Raw genomic sequence first — 19,086 nt, 5'->3', positions numbered from 1 at the left:
ATAGAACCCAAGACTTCCAGCCCAGGGATGGCACCACCCACAAGGGGCCCTACCCGCTTGATCACTAACTGAGAAAATGTCCCACAGCTGGGTCTCATGGAGGCACTTCCCTAACTGAAGCTCCCTTCTCTGTGATAACTCCACCCTGTGTCAAGTTGACACACAAAACCAGCCAGTACAAGTACTGAATAAAATAACTTTAAAAAATATCACCAACAGCAAATTGCCAAGAGAGAAAAGCAATGAATAAACCTACGCAACTGCAAACCTTTTGAAGCATGACAGTGGCCAACAAGGCACAGTATATCCAAGAGCGCAATAGTGGCACATTTGTATTGAGAGTAAAGAAGAGATTTTCTCTGATAGATTACAGAAGACAATTTATAAAAGGTCTTACAAAATGGAAATACTTGACAAAATGTCCTTTTTTATTAAGGGACATACTACTTTTTTAGAGGATGTTGAATTTTTTATTAGATATTTTATATATTTACATTTCAAATTTTATAGCCTTTCCTCATTTCCCCTCTGAAACTCACCCCTTATCCTATCCCCCTTCCCCTTGCTCATTAACCCACCCACTCCAGCTTCCCTGTTCTGGCATCCCCTACACTGGGGCATGGAGCCTTCACAAGACCAAGGGCTTCTCCTCTCACTGATGTCCCACAACATCATCCTCTGCTACATATGCAGCTGGAGCCATGGGTCCCTCCATGTGTACTCTTTGGTTGGTGGTTTAGTCCCTGGGAGGTGTGGGGGTACTGGTTGGTTCAATTGTTGTTCCTCCTATAGGGCTGTAAATCCCTTCTGCTCCTTGGGTCCTTTCTCTAGCTCCTCCATTGTGGACCCTGTGCTCAGTCCAATGGATGGCTGTGAGCCTCTACTTCTGTATTAGTCGGGTACTGTCAGAGCCTCTCAGGAGACAGCTATATCAGGCTCCTGTCAGTAAGTAGTTGATGACAGCCACAATAGTGTCTGAGTTTGGTGACAAACTCAGTGAGTGTATACCATGTGTGTTCTTTTGTGATTGGGTTACCTCACTAAGGATGATATCTTCTAGTTCCATCCATTTGCTTAAGAACTTCGTGAATTCATCATTTTTAATAGACAAAGTGTCTTAATAAAACATTGGTATGTAATAAAATATTTAAAAGCTAGACAATATGTATATTTGCTTTAAAAATTGAAATAACTTTCATTAAATTTAGGAGCGAAAATGGTTTCCTTTCTGCTCACTATGTTTCAACATGCATCTTAAAACAGTTGTTTAGTCAATAGAGAAAATTTGAGGAAAGGAAGGGAGGAATTATAAACCAGGAAATATGAACTCAAGAAACTTATTATTTGAAGTTATATTGTTTTTTAACATAGAAACCTAAGAAAGAAACTGTAAATTTATGACCTCAATAATTTAGAGCATCATTAATTTGCCTGATTAAGATAAAAATAAAAGTAAAGTATAGAAATCAATAATATTCTAGAAATAAGCATGATTAATTTGAAAACAACCATTGAAGAAAAGATTTTGCTTAGAGATGCAATTATAAAGATAAATTGTGTGTTTGTGTGTGTGTTTGTGTATGTGTGTATGTGTGTGTGTGTGTGCATGTGCACATGTCTGAATGTGTGCACCTTCCTGTGTGTGTGTACATGTGGAAGTCCGAGATCAGCCTTGCATATCATTTTTCAGGAGCGAATCACATTGGTTTTGAAGCTGGGTCCCTCATTGGGACCTGGAACTTCAAATTAGACTAGATTGGCTGACTAGCCAGCACCAGCAACTGACTGTTTCGAACAACACCACCATGCCCTGCCTCCACAAAAATATCTGAATTTAGTTGTGAGCCACCAGGTCCAGCTTTTCATGTAGATGCTAGGGATAACTCAGGTCTTCAGGCTCACACAGAAAGTATTTCACTGACTGAGCCATCTCCTCAGTCCCAATGATATCATTTCCAGGAATAAAATAAGCAGGCAATTTGTAACAATTTTGTTGAAACTCTCCCAAAACATTAGAAATACTCAGAAAGTTCTTGACTAGGAATTTCAATATCATAAACACTTCATTTTTCCCAAGAATATTCCATTAAAACATGACAATTTTTTCAACTAGATAATCTCATATTAAGCTCTTGTTGACTTCTATATTTAGAAGTTAGACTTATTTAAACAATTATTTAAAAACAATTAGACAAGTAATATTCAAGGGGAAAATTTAAAGGGGAATTTTTAGACATTGTCCAACATTTCTGTAACTACAGGTATGACACCAATCTTCTAGTTTGATTTTTGTTGCTGCTGCTGCTGCTGCTGCTGCTGCTGCTGCTGCTGCTGCTGCTGCTGCTGCTGCTGCTGCTGTGATGAAACACTGAGCAGGAACCTCTTGAGAAGGGAAAGGTTCACTTGGCTTCCACATCTCAATGACTGTCTATCACCAAAGGAAGTCAGGGCAAGGATAAGCAGTAGAGTTTGAAGTCTCAGAGAAAATACTACATACTGAAGGACTTGCTCTTCATGGCTACCTTAGCCTGCTTTCTCATTCCTTCTTGGGCTATCTGCCCAGGGATAGAACCATCTATAGTAGCAGTCTAGGCTCTCCCATACTAATAATTAATTATGACAATAACCACAGAGACTTACCTACAGGCTACTCTTGTGGAGATGGTTTATCAATTGAGGATTCCCTTCACACAGATGATTCTCCCTTGTATCAAGTTGAGAAAAAATAACAGCATATAACATATAGGGGGAAAAGTTGGTGAACTTTAACAGGAGTTTAAAAACAGAGGAAGACAGAATGTGATAAACCTGTCATCTCAGAAAAGAATAGCTGTAAAATTTGGATAGGAAACATATTTTGATCCTTACCTCCAACAAAGCAAATGAGATTACAGAACTTAATCTCCCAGGGGAGAAGAGTCAAATATGGCAAGTAAAAGCACAGTTGTTACATAAGATATGCACTTAAGGAGATTTCAGAATGCAAAATGACAGAGTGTGACGCAGAACTCTATAAAGCTTAAGAGAAACACGGATTAATCTGTCCATATTAAAGTTAAAAAAAACAATTAACATAGGAGGGCTGTGATATTCATGTATCCAAGAAAGTATTATGTATTTTACAGTGTAAAGAATTCAATAACAGGGTTCAGTGGTTAAGAGCACCGACTGCTCTTCCATGAGTCCTGAGTTCAAATCCCAGCAACCACATGGTGGCTCACAATCATCCATAAGGAGATCTGACACCATCTTCTGGAGTGTCTGAAGACAGCTACAGTGTACTTACATATAATAAATAAATAAACCTTAAGAAAAAGACTGAAACTCTATATAAATGCTAGACACTTATTAATATCCTCAAACAAGCTGGTCTTATAAGGAAGAGGACAACATTCTGCTGAGGATGTGAGCACTGTACACATAGACAAAGACACTAGGTATTTATTAAATAAGTTACCTAAAATTGAGAGCCATGGACTTGTCAAGAGATGGTTGCTGAATAATTATTTTCAAATAACTGAGCTATAACTTAACCCACAGCAGTCTAAATTATAACAAGAAAGCTCTGTCTTACAGACCTTAATGCCCTTCCACCATCATGGAGTCACAGCAGAAGTATTTACCTATGTGTTAAAGTTAAAAGTATAAGCAAGTTTATCTTCTAAGTCATTCTTTCCATGGAAGAAATAACCCCAGTAGCAAATTTGAGGACTTTCTCAACCTTTCCGAAGGAAGATCTTGTGCTTTGTATATTCAGATGCTGGTTTCTGTTCTCTGAGATCTAGTTACAGTCAGAGCACAGGCATTGTCATGAATATTGAAGAAGTTTCTGTATCAATGTGGTGTAAAGAAGGCTCCCCAATTATCTCTGACCAGTTAATAAAAAGACTGATGTCTGGGCAGAGGGGAGAGAAAAGCTGGACTTCTGATCCTGACCAGGAGTCCAAGGGGGAAGAACCAGGAGAAGGAGTTGGCCATGAGGCAGGTAAGGCTTCAAGAGAAAAAGACCCATGAGGCAGGTGGAGGCAGAAGAAGGTGCCCAGAAGCTCAGGCATAGGAGAATTCCTCAAGGGAGTTCCCAATGAGGACACACATGGAACAGAGCAAGCTAGAGCAAGACTCTATGGCATTTATCTGGGTATTAAGAGCCTACTTGGGTTAGAATACCTCAGAACCTGAAAAGCATAGTACCCACAGTTTGTTAATAAAAATACCAGGTCTCCGTGTCTTTTATTCGGGAGCTATATGGGCTAAAGTGTGCATAGAAAACATTGTAGATATTTGGAAGCAAAAAGGGGCATTGCAACCCCCCTAAAATATACTATCATACAACCTGGCTCCTCAACACTCCCCGCAGCTGAAACACTTAGATAGATCCCTCTCTCCAGCAAAACAAATAAAATGGCTAGACTGATAAGTGTTCTCATCTCCAGTTTCTTTAGTTCAATAACTGAAACAGGAAGCTCATTTGGATGACAAGTACAATAAAGACCTCTGTCCAGAAGACCTAATAGAACAAAAGAAACTCTGGAAGAACAAAGAAAAGCACTTGGGATTATATTTGAGAGCTAGAGAACCAAGCATGCTTATTTTGTCTTGTAAATTCACTGTGGAGAAAAGCAAAATGGTTTTTGCTAAGATATGTTACTGCATACAGGAAAGTATAATTCTTTCTCATAAAAGCAAACGGAAAATAGGTAGAAGAATTTTCTTTATAAGAGTCTTACAAAATAAAAATACAAATGATGTCACTATAAAAAGCTATGAGAATCAGAATATCTTCACAGGGAGATTAGCTTCACAATAAAAAAAAAAATCACAAGGATATCCTAAAGTCAGTACATCAGCAAATTCAATGCATCAAAATCCCAAAGAAAGTAGATAGTTTTTAAATGGACAGTAGATTGTCTTTGATGAGCAAAGCTGCTTTACACAGTGAATACATTTAGTACTTCTAAATGCGAGTCTTAAATACCAACTTAAAACAGCCTTTGAGAGACAAGTACCTGAAGCGTAATCTAGTAGAAGAAAAGGAACAGCATGTGGATGAGAAATGGCTAAAATTAAAGAGACAGAGATAGAATGACATAGAGCCTAGAAGTGACAGCACCGAGCACCCAGTGTCTATATGTGTGCATGTTCTATACACACATATTATAGTAGTGTGCCTGCATAGATGCATCACTGGCTCATGAAATGTGGTAGAATTCTAAGCTTGCATTTTATAACTTTAACTTAAAAAGAAGGAGTTGCCTTCTATCTCACAAGGCTTTGGGTTGTGGTCAGAATAGACAGATGAGGACTTGCACAGCATCCATGTAGACACAACAATAAACAAGTTTCTCTTGGATCTATCCTAGAGAATCATTTCACACTGATATAATCCCAGACTCCTAAGTAAAAGAAGACTACTTCCTACTGATGACAAGTAGATGTGTCTAAAATGTGATGGTGTTCTTCAAGGAATTTCAGATTCTTTCACTTAAACAAGTAAGTGTAGAACAAAGGCTCTATTGCAAGTCCAAGAAATGGGGCAAGCCAGGCCTTCCAAGAGTTTATAGCTGGGTGCTGAACTATGAATGCTTAGAAGAGCTAATCAGAGAGAAGAACAGGTTCTTTTTATAGCAGAGGGAGGCCCCTTGGTACTCTTAGAGCTTTCTCAGAGGTGGGTCTATGAATGCTTAGAAGAGCTGATTGGAGAGAACAGGTTCTTTTTATAGCAGAGGGAGGCCCCTTGGTACTCTTAGAGCTTTCTCAGAGGTGGGTCTTGAGGTTCACAGAGAGCATATTTAGCTTTAAGTCACCAAGGTTTGGTTGAGCTGTATGCTCATATTAAGTCTCAGGTCTGCAACCTGGAGAGGAGGGGTAGCTTGAATTATCCTGTAGAAGCATCTTCCAAGGGTTAGTACAAAGCTAACAGACACAATTAAGTGCTCATGTTATTCTTAATAGAAGTCACTCTGGGTATAAGGGAATCTGATTATGCAGGAATGGCCAAAGAGACCACGGTCCTTGGAGTTCAGTTAGACTAAGTTCATGATTGTGAAGGAGGACTCAAATTAACACAGGAGCAATGAAGAGTGACTAGACATGAGGGGCCAAACTGGGATATTTTTGTAGTAAAGCAATTACATATTGGGCACTGAAGGCTAACTTAACTCTCTAAAATGAAGAGTTGGGTGGATGGTATTGCTAAGAACAGGGCCAGGAGACAAGACAAACATATCCGATGTATTAGAGAAGATCATTAGTTTATTTGGGGACAAGTGAATTCTGGGGGACTTAAGGGAGTCAGATAGCTGCATTAACAGCAGCAAAAGAATGCATGATCTATCTTCCAGAGAATTTTCAATTTCAGAACTATATCTGATCATTTAAATTCCTGAGAAAACTCTTCAGTTGCTCCAGTTGCCAAATTTGAAAAGTTGAATGTTGCCATAGGAAAAATTATAGTCTTACCTGGTATTTTTGTTTTTGTTTTTGTGTCTCTACTAAACCAAAATGGATTAAAAACTTAGAATCTGGATGGTTGTCAGCCAATGTACAGTATAGATGAACTGTGCCCTATGCAGCAGTTGTAAGCCTCTGCCTTTTAACTGTGGCTTTTCTCCAGTAGGCATCCAGGGACTGCATGCTAGTACACCTGCCATCAGAGTCACCAGGAATGAATTCCAGCAGACCTGCACTCTTTTTTCTCCACCACAGGCAAAATTCTATAGTAGAACTCAGGGGTGAATGACCCAGGAGGAGGAGAATAGTCAACTATAGAGCCAGAAATCAACACCTTCTTCTAACAGAAAGCTAATTCCCTGGGGAAACAGACTTCTCTCAGAAAATGAGCACAGCAGTCTATGGGGTTCATAACCAAGCAGAGAGATATTATTAGGTTGTGATGGGCACTAAGGATTTAGAGACTTGCCATAAGTGGTCTGTTTTCCATCATCCAGCAACCTCTATCTTGCCCCTTTTGTTCTTTAAGGTCTGTATTTTCCCCCAAACCCCACCTTAATGTCAACAGTACACGGTTCAAAAACTGGCCAAATCAATAGAGTGGGCTTGGAAGCTATGGTACATTAGCATTCCTACTTGGGTGTTACTTATCGAATGAAGACTTCTCGGCCTAACTAATACTCTCAGCCCTCTCTGACCTGTACTGTAACAGTTTGTTTCGACGTATTATTGCCCCCTTTGAGAAAAAAGACAAGCTTGATTTATCCCAATGGCTTCGTATATAGACAATGTCCATTAAACATGATCAGAAAGATGAGACGAGGGGTGAGATTTCTTTCTCCATGGAGCATATGCTCTTCCCAGAAGTATATCAATCTAGGATATCTCAGAAAAAGATAACCTAGAGCCCCACACATGTACACACAGGCTTCCATTCTCTGTGAAGCTCATTGACGAAGTGTCTGCTGCCATGGCTGTTGGCCTGAAAGTAAAGTCAAATGCCGAGGCTAAAAGAAGTGTGGGCACAATGCCTTAACGTACTAGATATACATTGGTTTTTGTTATAATGATGTCAAAATAAAGTTATCTGATGGCATTCTTTAAAGACTATACAACTCTTTAATTATTTGAACTTTTTTTCAATGAATTTCTGATAAAGACACAAATCTAGTTTTTGTAGTTCAAATACCTTGTTCAGTACAGCAAATGCTATGAGATTGTCTAAAACAGTTCTTTTGAAGGTGAAGAACAAAGCCAAAAGAGAAGCAATGTACGGTGTCTTACCATTTCTTCCTCCCTCTTCCCCATCTCTTTCCTTCTCCCTCTCTTCCTCCATCTCTCTGATAAGTTTAAATTTAAAATATAATTCTGTTTAGTACAACTATCCTGAAACCCAGAATGTACCTTGTGGAGGTTTTTTTTTTTTTTCATTTCAATCTTTTTTTTATTAGATATTTTCTTTATTTACATGTCATATGATTTCTCCTTTCCCAGTTTTCCCTCAAAAACAACAACAACAACAACAACAACAACAACAACAGGGGTTTGTTCTTGTGGAGTTTCTTGAATCTGAAACAGAGAGCCAGGAGGGAGGAAGACGCTCCAGAGGAAAGCACCTTCCCCAGAGTTCATCCACACTAACATGGTAAAAACAGCCCTGTCACCTTAAAACGTGCAGACTGTCCTTCAGTGCCACTCCTTCCAGATGACTCACATCCGGCTCCATATCCAGCAGAGGCCCAAGTACTAATACCTCCAGCTCTAAAGGGGGATTGGAGCATCCTCTTTTTGCCCAGGAGACTTGAGACTCATTTTCAAAATTGTTTCCCCATCTCTCACATTGAGTCTGCATGAGAGGAGGAGGAGGGAAAAGCTTACCGCCATGTCCTAGGCTGCTTCATGCATATGCCACTGCCAGATGTGAGAGAAAAATCCCGCATAAGTTAGACCTTCTGTTCCTGATGGTTTCAGATGTAAAGTCAGTATGGTATCCTGCACACTCTATTAGAAAGTGCCCAAAAACCTGCTTTATGGAACAGCAGGTGTGTGGCTCAGTAGGCTAGTACAGTGGTAAAGAGATACCGGCTGTGATAGAAAGAATTTCTACGTGGATCCTATCAGTCTGACCTATACATATACACCCCTTCCCTGGAATGTGGATTGGACACATGAGTATGCAGATGAGGCATAGGTCAAGGATATAATTAAGGTAAGTAGTGAGCTGACCTTGAGTTCATCAGAAAGGAGATTACCTTGAAGGGTCCAGACTTAAGGGAACTTCTCCAAAAGACCCCCCTGGCTGATCTTGGAGAAATAAGATGTTCTCTTATGAGATCATGCATGGGAGAGGCTAAGGAGCAGTAATGCCTCTTGGAGGCGCTAGCTGTTGAGAAGAGTGCCTAGTTGACAGCTGGAAAGAAAACTAGGGACCACAGTTATAAATATACAAGTCTGTCAACCATTGTTTTAGGACAGAAGAGGACCCGGGACCTTAGATGAGACCACAGGTACAGCTGACAACTTGCTTATGGCCTTGCTGGCCTAATAGAAGAGGACCCAGCTGACCCATGCTTAGACATCCCAACTACAAAGGGGAGATGGCGAACATCTCCTTGTTGTGCTGATTATTACACAGAAATAGAACACTAACATAGGATGCTGAGTTCCTAAGCATAGATAGGAGGAATACAAAATCTATATCAATAGCAGGTAAAAAAAATAAAAAAAACCAAAAACCAAAGCAATACCAATGAACACAAATCTTTGCAAGCTTCAGTAAGTAGAGTGCCGGGACGTGTCTCCAAGTGTATTCACACAAGCTTTATAGACTGGCTCACACATAATAAAGTCTTGCTTTTTATCAGCCTCTGTTGACATTCTCCAAACCACAACCCAGCAAAGGCTTAGGGGGAGTTGCACTGGCTTTTGCCCTAATGTACTCTGCCCTTGGCACCACTAGGTGCACTGTGTTTCTTCCCATGCCTCTAACATGAAGAACTTAAAATAACAGCAACACAACAACAAACTCCACATAAAAATTGCATCCACACAGAAAGAATTTTAACTTTAATAAATTTCTTTAAATCTTTTGGTCATGCTACATAAGCATATACAAAACATATACAACTATTAATGAGTACCACCTTTGTTTTGAAGATGTTGGGTACCACCATATTGATGGGGTACATTGGGGTACAATTTGTCTTAGTAACCACATAGAGAAAGAAGCATTCTATTCAAATTTAAATAAGTATGCAAAATGTAGGCTAATGTACCATCATGTTTGAAATTGACACACGTTTATACTTCCCAAAAAAGGAATATAAGCTTTCATCAGATGGTATTTATGCCACACTAGATTTTTTCTAAATATATTCTTAAATGTTTTTATTATTTTTGCTTTAGTATGTATGATAATATTAATGTAGTTAAAGCCAATATTTATTCAGACAGGTTACAATGCACTAGACATAGTCAAAGTAGCTATGTAAATATGAGCTATATGCTGGGTATGATGATAGTCATATATGCCTATGTGCTTTAAGTGAGAAGCATTCATCCATGAAATGAATCAAATAAATTATTGTAACTAATTTTTTCTCCATAAATCTTTTGGTCATGTTACATAAGTATATGGATTCACCAGCTGGAGGATTTTTGGTCTCTATCTCATTATACTTCATTTAAATAATCTAGAAGATGTTTCAATAAGTATATGTTAGTTATAATTTTACATAAGTAGTATTTGCTTCCAAAAATGTTTACAAATTACATATACAAAAAAGAGAATTTGATAGTACAGATCAGTAGAGTAGCAATAGGTGATAAAAAACTAACTTCTTTTCTGTTGTCCTGGCATACTGTAAATGTATAGGATTATGCTGGAGATGTCTGGATGGAGCACATTTATTATTTTTCCACTGGGGAGACCGTTATCTGATGCCCTGAGTTTTTCCAATGTTTTTAATCTTGGTAGTAAATCAGTAGAGGTAAATAATAAAAATATCTGTGTGTTGTTTAGGTTAGAAAGGGAAAGTTTGGCAGGACTTTTTTCTCTTTTATTTTTATTACAATTGTTCAAAATAGGAATAAAACCACTCTCCCCAGAGTTCCCAGGGACTAAACTACTGACCAAAGAGTAGACCTGGAGGGACCAATGGCTCCAGCTGCATATATAACAGAGGATGGCCTTATCTTGCATCAATGTGAGGAAAGGCCCTTGGTCCTCTGAAGGCTGGATGCCCTTGTGTAGGGAAATGCCAGGGCAGTGAGGTGGGAGTGGGTGAGTGGGTGGGTGGGTGGGTGGGTGGGTAGAGCCTTCTCATAGAAGTGGGGAAAAGGGGAATGGGATTGGGGTATTGTGGAGGGGAAACCTGGAAAGGGGATAATATTTGAAATATAAATAAATAAAGTATCCAATTAACAAAAAGAGTAAAACCTATATGAGAATGCCCATAAAACATACCCCAGAAATGAAGTAGAAATGAAGAGAGTCAACAGTGTACACAGAATCAAACAACAATATAAAATTTTCAGTACATTTTTTAATTGCAGAGGTGGCAATTAAAATTTTGATACTTTAAAACTTGCATATAGCTTTGTCTTTTGAAAGAAAGTAAATTACTTTTATGAATGTATCAAGAGAAAATAGAATGTTTATTGGAAAAGTTTCAAGGAAGGCTAGTACTAGTTAATAAAATTGTATCAACAAGAAAACGACATAATAAGTTCAACTAAACCTTTAACTGGAAGAGTGATATTTCCACAATTCTACATTTAGCAAATTCTATGACTGAGAATTTACTTAAGTTTCAGATTATTTAAGTTATTCTGCAGTTTAATTAAAAAATTAAATAAGAAACTAGCAATCTTTTTGTAACAGAGTTTCTTGAGAGAAGAAATAGTCATTAAACATTGTAAACAAAATCTTGCCACTGTCAATGTTTATGTTACTCCTTACTTGGAAATACTGTGGTTTCATGCACCCTGAATCTCTCCAGAAATCCTCAAGACTATGGGAGCACAGATCAGGTATGGTCACCAAATATATATATATATATATATATATATAAAATCAGATAGATAGATAGATAGATAATTTTGGTATATGATGAGCTTCTAAAGTAAGGATTTAAATTTTTCTAAGCTTCTATTCTTTAACAAGAATGTGTAGAATAGAGTGATTCACACACACACACACACACACACACACACACACACCTCCATTTCTCTACACGTACACTTCTGCTTATCATGAGAGTCAGAAAAGGGCCGAATTCTCATACTACAGCCTATTTGATTAGCAACTGAAATCCAAATGTCACTCTGAGGTGGTTCCCAGGGTTCTGTTGGGATGATTCGCTGCACACTGTCATCCACTCAACTTTAAATGACAATGACATTTGCCAATCAGTATTTTCTAATCCCTCACCTTCAAGACATATACTCAGAACCAATGTTTAGATGATCTTGGTTTGGAATGTTCAACTTTAAGAGCCATCATCTGTTCAGAACTGCTCTTCACAGATCCCAGTTATAGCAGCTAGAAACAGTGATGTTAATTTTAGCAGTTTATCACCTTTAGAGCAGTTAGAATCAGTAGTGTTGATTATGAAGGTGTGTCAGTGGACAGTACTTGAACTAGTGCCAGAATAATTTTTCTTATTATCATCTAATAAAACACAATACGAAAAGGTAAAGACTAGGTACCTCTAAAGAGTATTTTAAAAGAACAGCTACAAAAAAAAAAAAAAAAAAAAGAAAAGAAAAAAGAAAAAGAAAAAAGTGAGCAAATAGCCACAACTAGCCTTGACGAGGCTGGTTGGATTAAAAAACAAAACCCAAACAAAAATCAAAGAGTACTTCACCTTTCTGGGAAGTAAAACTTGCCCAACTCTTCCAAAAGATTAAAACCTCGTATCCCATCCTTTCAGAGGAGTCTGTGCATCCAGACAGTCTGTGTGGAAGTGGAAGATGTTAAATCTCATACAGGCTCCAAGAGATGCACGGTCACAGTATAAAATAGAGACCTCCTGAACTGCTGAGAAAGCTTTTAGAATGAATGAGTCTATATGAGTCTTATGAAACAGACAGGAAAAGGGACAAGAGCACACAGAAACTTTCTATATTGAAGATGTGGGTATCCTGGTGGGACCTACTGCCAACATTTCTTAAGGACAGAGCTATAACCAATTACAAGATCCGCAGGCTCCAGAACAAGAAGCCTGGAAGAGAGGATCTGACCGTGGTCCTGAAAGATCCCGGGCTATTTCCAAAAATGCACAAAACACTGTATCTGCACTCAGATTTTTTCTTTTTTCAAGAAGTCAGATATTCTATACTATTTCACTTCAAGAGACTCTGAAACTTTTCCTGTGGTCGAGTCAGTCTTCACAGTGTTCAACTCCTTCCTCAATCGTCTTTCCTCGAGTGTTAAGGTAATTGCAGCCTTAAGAGGCGATATTCTGAGTGACTTCCAACACTCAGAAAAGTCTATGGACAGCTCTCACACCTGGCCTGCATGAGTCTATTCAGGATTTCTTAAACTCGAATGAAAAATCATAGGAGTCTGGAAAACCTCCGAACTCTAACGCGGGCAGTGTCAGAACTCTAGAAAAATAAAGTGCACAGCACCTCGCCCTGCACCAAGCTACATAAGGTACTGCACAGTACAGGTCCCACCGCGAATTGTCGATCATTTTCAGACCTGCGCTCCTGTGTTCCAGATCTAGGCAATCAAGTGATCCAACTAAACCAATACCAAGTGCTTTTATGATTGTGTGTGTGTGTGTGTGTGTGTGTGTGTGTGTGTGTGTGTGTGTTGGAGGGGATCTTGTTTTATTTTGTTTCCTTTCTCCACTAAAAGATACCCTGTAGACCCTGATAAGAAGGCAAATTATTGCGCGGATGGAAACAAGAGGAGAGAGAGCTAAAGTCGAAGAGAAAACCATCCTAGGGAAACAGGCAACTCCGGCAAGCCCTACTTACGTGTTCCGTCGAAACGGGTGGCAATAGTGTCCAGGAAGGTGTTCTGTGGCGCCAGTAATCCTTTCATAACCGGCATTTTTCCAGCGCTGTGTGAAATTCTCCATCAAAGTTTGTCCACAAGAATGGCTCTGTTGGAAAGTGCCAAGCTGGAAGAAGCCACCAGGAGCGTGATGACGGCAGGGGCGGGGGGCCAGGCGTGCAGAGGATGGGGCCGGGCAAAGAAGGGGGGGCAGCAGAAGGAGCTATTCCCCAGCCGCTGCACCGTGACCAGAGCAGCCGCGATTAGAGCTCTGAACCCGCCTCGTTTCAGGCTTCCTCCTCCTTTCCCTCCTCCTTCTGCACCGACACCCCCTGGGTCTCTCCGTAGAGCCTTCGAGAGCCCACGGTGGCCCGGGGCGCCGCGCCCTGACCCGCTCTCTAAGGTCGTGGAGGACGGCGCTCCATCTGGGGAGACTGCGGCGCAAAGCCTCGAGTACCCCCAGGGACGCTGAGGAACAGAGAAAAGCGAGCCAGAGCAACTCCCGCCCCCCAGGAGCCGGGAACAAAGACCCCTTTGTTCCAGCTCTGTCCCTCTCCCGGGAGACCGGAGTCCCGTGGGTGTGGTGTCGTGGAGAGGAGGAGACAGGTCGCCGCAGGTAACCCGCCTCCGCCTAGAACTTGGGAGGGGGAGGTACCCCACTGTGGTGTCCTAGGTAGCAAAGGCAGCCTGGGGCTCCAGAGGGAGGTGTCCCCCTTCCGGTGCACCTGCCATCCCCAGCTCCAAGTCAGCTGAGTGCCTGCCACTCCGCTTCCAGGGTCTCTTCAGGTATAAGGTTTTATAAACTCTTTTTTCTTAGCTCTGAAAAGAAATTCAGGCACACTCGCTTGCCAAATTCATATTGCTGTCCCCCAACCACCAAAACTAAAAGGGGGGAAACCCTCTTAAATGGATAATGGTTTCCCACTCTCCCATGAAACATGCATAGAGCGTTTCTAGAAAAGTTTGCTATTTTTATTGATTTATAAAATACATGGAAGTAACAAGAGAGTTTTTGTTTTGTTTTGTTTTGTTGTTTTCTTCGTGTAAAAACAGTTTCAATGTGATCCCCTCTCCCCCGTGGTAAGGGTTTCCCAACCCCACCCTCAGCCCCTGGACTGGCCGGGCGCCAGGAACTGCAGGTATTTCAGAAAAACTAAAAGCGGTCTCTCTGTCCCTTTCCCTAGGGCTCAGGAGGGGACTCCCTCTCCACCTACATTCTGTGAAAGGAAACCACCCAAACCTAGGGTGCATCCCTGCGAGAGGGCAAAGGGACGTGCGGAGCCCTGGTTCTCCTGAAGCCCTAGCAAGGGGGAAACGGAAAGTTAAGAGCACAGGAGAGAACAAACAGAAGCCCAGGTGCTGCTGCACCCGGAAAGGAAGGAGGGAAACGCCAACAGGTGTCTGCGGTGCTGCAGCAACCGCTGGGTCCCCTCCTCCAGGATCCGGGCGTGGCAGCAGGTGCAAGCAGCCCCAAAACATCTGGTGGAGGCTCTTGGCTCAAATCCCAGGGGATCCTGGGTACTCTAGGGGTTTCCTCGCTGTGGTCCTGGGTTCCGGGAGGGCGGGGTGGAGAGGGAAAGGAGGAGGCTTCTTGTCCCCGCCCCTGGTCCCCTTTATTCGTGATGCACTTCCTGCTGCCGAGGATTCCCTTTGTGTTGAGAGTCCAGATCCGCCCACACACGCTGGAGCGGGAGGGCCGGGGATTCCGGGTGGGTGGCCACCTTCTAAGCCTCTGGCTGTGAGTCCCTTTTTCTTTCGGTTACCGCTGCTGATCCGCGATGCTCCTCTCCCTCACCCGTTCTGTATGGAGCCAGTTCCTTGCGGGGAAACCTAGCTGTTTGGTTGCCCTCCCACCCCCTCTCCACACAGCTGAGTTCTGCTGGCTCCCTCTTGGGCGGAGCCAGGAGAGAGAGAAATGGGGGAGTCCCTGCTCTGCTTGTGCTTGGGCGGTTCCTGGCGCCCAAGAAAACTCAGGCTGCTTCTGCCAATGGAAGAGTGAGAAGTGTCTTGAAGCTAAGCACGAAATGTATGTGTAAGCCAATATAAGTGTGCCTGAACACGAAAACGACAACTTTTTTTCTCTTTAGTCTGGCCTGGCTTGCTAGAAAGAAACCATTCCGGGGCTTAGTAACGGAAACTCAAAAGGCCATTTGGGTTCCCTGGCAAGAGAAGCCAGATATGTACCATCTCATAATTTAGTCTTTCCTCCAGGATCCAGAACAAGTCAAGGCTAGTGCTAGTCACAACCTCCCTGCCTTTAACTCACCTTCAATCCCAGCCTCCCACCAAACTGAACTTGGTAAATAGACCACAGTGCCTCTTGTTTCCTTTTCCTACCAGGATGTCTTTCTCGTGAAGACATCTTTTATCTTTGGTCTTGAGTTCCAGGATCTCTAAGCTAAGCTCAAACACCCACTGGTATTCCTGCTAAGTGTAGCACCAAAGGCCTAATTACCCTATTAAAACCTAACTGCCACGGGAGGCTAAGCACGCTGGGCCCTGTTAATTGTATTTTGTCACCTTCAAATCAAAGACAGAAATGTGTCCTGACAGGCAACCGTTTTAAACTTTATCTTTTCCTTAAAGGAAAATTCTTTGCTGATGGACCAAAAGAACAAAAATTCACTTTATTGCACATCCTTCTCTACTGCAGGGATTCAGAACTTTCTCTGTGGCCCCACAATATACACAATCTACAGCCCTTATGAAAAGGTCATAATTCCCTACACCAAATTCCCTGAATTCAAACACAAATAATATCTTGCAAGCTGGATTTGCCTGCAGGGACACAGCTTTCCTTAATGCTTGTCAAGGCTAACTAAACTTCTTCAAGATACAACTGCCAGAGTTCACTAAGATAGACTAGGGTAAAGTAGTTTGGTCTGTTGTAGGTTACATGTCTCCCCAAGAAAATCACACACTGTTCCCTTTCTTGTTATATTTTGGCTGAGGCCCTAGCCCATATGGTGATGCTCTCACACTAAAAGTAGGTCCTCTCTTCTCAGTTAATGGTCTGGAAATACCCTCAGAGGCAAGCCAAACGCAGTCAAGTTGAAAATAAAGACTAAGCACCACATACTCCTAATACAACAACCCAGGGTAAAAGAAAGTCAGCACCTTTTAGTTGCACAACCTTAAACAGAGGCTTCCATTGCCATCTTTGACCGGAAAAACCACCTGGAAGGTCACACATCTGTTTTCTGTTTCTATCAAGCAGTTACATGTGTGACTTGTTTGAAGAGCTCATTGATCATAAATCGCTGAGGGAGACAGAAAGAGAGAAAGGGGGAGGGGAAAGAAAGGGACCATATATTTGGGCTCTGTACAAAGGTAAATTATAGCAACAGTGGTGGTTAATCTTAGTAGTCCTCTTGGTTAGCTTAAGAAATGCCACTAGTGAGTTAGGGAGTCACCTGTAATCCTCTTGGTTAGCTTAAGAAATGCCACTAGTGAGTTAGGGAGTCACCTGTGCATGTGTGAATGTGTGTGTGTGTGTGTGTGTGTGTGTGTGTGTGTGTGTGTGTTAGGGCAGTTCTAGATTAAGCAACATGGGGAGAGTCATCCTGAATGTGAATGTCACCATCCTAATGTGCTGGCGTCCAATACTGAACAAAACTGGAAAAAGGAGCAAGCCTCCAGCTTTGGGCTAGATGTGAACCGACTTGGAAATCTGCTGACAAAACAACCACCTATTCATAATTTTGCATAAGTCAGTGAGTTAATTGTGAAAAGCAGACATAGTTGTTACTAAATTACTGGAAAGACTCAATAAATATAGAAGACTATGACTTTGGCTTATTTGTAAATACCTTCATTTTAAAAAGTTAGCTAATGAACCTGAGGCACTTGTTGGGTAGTGAGTTCTTGGATGTACAAGAATATCTAATAGCATCCACAATTCTTAAACAATTTCATAAGAGTTCAGTCACAGAACCAAGTCACATTCCAAGCCTCACTCCTAATCCACAATGCTGAGCCTACTTAAAGAATGGAAATCAAATCTCATCATAATGGCCTTTTGAAAGCATCCTGTCACAGGAAGCTCAGTAGTATGGCATCTCTACCTCTTATGTTTCTTCTGCTCTTATCCATTTGCTCAGGTCTCAAATAGAAGCTGGATGCATGGGAAAGGTGTGTATAGCAGATGGTGAGCATGAGTGAAGTATGACTATATATATATATATATATATATATATATATATATATATATACATATGTATATATATAATTGAATTATGACAGTTGCATATTTGCATGTATATATGAGTAAAGTATGATGATGATGATATATATTCTATGAAAGTTTCATATCTTCATACTTCACACACACACATATAGAACTATCATAATTCAATACATTAGTTGACTTATAAAGCCAATAAAAAGAGGAATAATTTTAACATGTCTAGAAATCATCAGTCATGGGAATTCTATGGTAATTATTCTCAATTTCCTAACCTCTCAGAGGTTATAATTTTACCCAACTTGTCCAGTCTTTGTCTTCAACATTACTAGTTTCCCTACCTATTTTCTTTCTTATTATCCCATAAAGAGTTCTTTTCAGATAGAGATTGATGGCTCTTTATCTGTGTTAGCTCATATCTGTAATCCCAGTACATGGAAGGCTGAGGCAGGAGGGTCATGAGTTCAAGCCCAGGTTAGACTAAGAGACCTTGCATAAAAACAAGTATCACAGAGCCAACAGCACTTTCATAAGTTACTTTGAGAATCTATCCTAGTTTCTTTGCCCTATACCTACAGCTTCACTCTCTGTCTTTGCTCATTCCTGCCCTAATGTCCTTAAAACCCCAGCCTCCATGATCATGGAGAATCTCCTTTTTTGACTGGTGTAATCTTTCATCTTTCCTTCAGATAAAGGTTCCCTTAAAAAGAAACTACTTCACATGAAGACTTTATTTTCTGCCATTTCCATATCAAGCTTCTATAACCTGGTTTATTTAACCACTCTATCATTCTTTTAAGTCTGTAATAACTTAATTTTCTAAAGAAATCAGCATACTCAGTTCAAATATTTCTTGGTGTTTGTTTTGTTTTGCTCTGTTGTTTTTGTTTTTGCTATCCTCAATACTGTCAATTAATTATTAAATATTCTGTGCCACACTTTTCTAAGACATTATATCTTCTTGTTTGGGAGAGATAAGCCTTTCCTGTTCACATTTTTAAAATCCCCTTCTTTCAAGAACTATTCTGCCGTTCATAGATTCTATAAGTAGGGTTACTGAATGCCATATGTCAGCTGTTGTGTCTCCACCAGGCATGCACTTTCCAGACTTGAATTCAAAACTCTAGAGTCTCCTGTGTTTCCAGAGTCTACCTGTGGGATTGCTGTCACTCTGCCTCCTCTATCTGCCACCTTGACTACATCCCAAGGAGACATTCTGCATCTTAATTCTGAATATGAATTGAATCATTTTGTTAGTTTGGTTTTTTTCTCATCTCTGTCCTTTGAAACTAAGTCTTATGCAACTTAGGCTATCTTTGAACTTCTAAGGTAGCCAAGGAAGAACTTGAATTTCTTATTTCTGCTTCTACCTTCAATGCTGGGACTACAAGTGCATGCCACTATATCCAGCTGCACAGGGTCTTTGAACTCCTGTTTATTTAGTGAC

The 19,086-nt window shown here is 40.8% G+C and overlaps 2 protein-coding genes across 19 annotated transcripts in view; one reads left to right on the top strand and one right to left on the bottom strand.

The window, feature by feature from the left end:
- The window catches only part of Kcnh8 (potassium voltage-gated channel subfamily H member 8), a 413,545-nt gene extending 399,522 nt beyond the window's left edge, over positions 1-14,023 (bottom strand). For all 18 annotated transcript variants that reach the window (XR_004112587.1, XR_004112585.1, XR_004112584.1 and 15 more), the window contains exon 1: positions 13,438-14,023. Coding sequence is in view for 3 of the 18 variants with exons in the window: in XM_031348795.1 (XP_031204655.1) it covers positions 13,438-13,513 (76 nt within the window). In the remaining 15 variants the exon portion in view is untranslated. The remainder of the gene's footprint in view (positions 1-13,437) is intronic.
- LOC116074485 lies at positions 13,560-17,528 on the top strand. Its single transcript, XM_031347047.1, has 3 exons — positions 13,560-13,800; positions 13,860-14,072; positions 14,641-17,528. The coding sequence occupies exons 1-3, from the start codon at positions 13,560-13,562 to the stop codon at positions 15,288-15,290; spliced, it is 1,104 nt and encodes a 367-aa protein (XP_031202907.1). The 3' UTR covers positions 15,291-17,528.
- The last annotated feature ends 1,558 nt before the right edge of the window (positions 17,529-19,086 follow it).

The sequence above is a fragment of the Mastomys coucha genome, unplaced genomic scaffold (genome assembly GCF_008632895.1).
Source record: "Mastomys coucha isolate ucsf_1 unplaced genomic scaffold, UCSF_Mcou_1 pScaffold3, whole genome shotgun sequence".
In the NCBI taxonomy this organism is placed as follows: Eukaryota; Metazoa; Chordata; class Mammalia; order Rodentia; family Muridae; genus Mastomys; species Mastomys coucha.
This window is presented reverse-complemented; position numbering and strand designations above follow the sequence as displayed.

What these genes read in the sequence shown, in the direction of transcription:
- LOC116074485 (XM_031347047.1), top strand. Translation starts at nt 13,560, where the DNA reads ATGGCTCTGTTGGAAAGTGCCAAGCTGGAAGAAGCCACCAGGAGCGTG. An exon ending in GACACCCCCTGGGTCTCTCC is followed by an intron (nt 13,801 to 13,859) that starts GTAGAGCCTTCG and finishes CCGCTCTCTAAG; the next exon opens with GTCGTGGAGGACGGCGCTCC. An exon ending in GAGGAGACAGGTCGCCGCAG is followed by an intron (nt 14,073 to 14,640) that starts GTAACCCGCCTC and finishes CCCTTTCCCTAG; the next exon opens with GGCTCAGGAGGGGACTCCCT.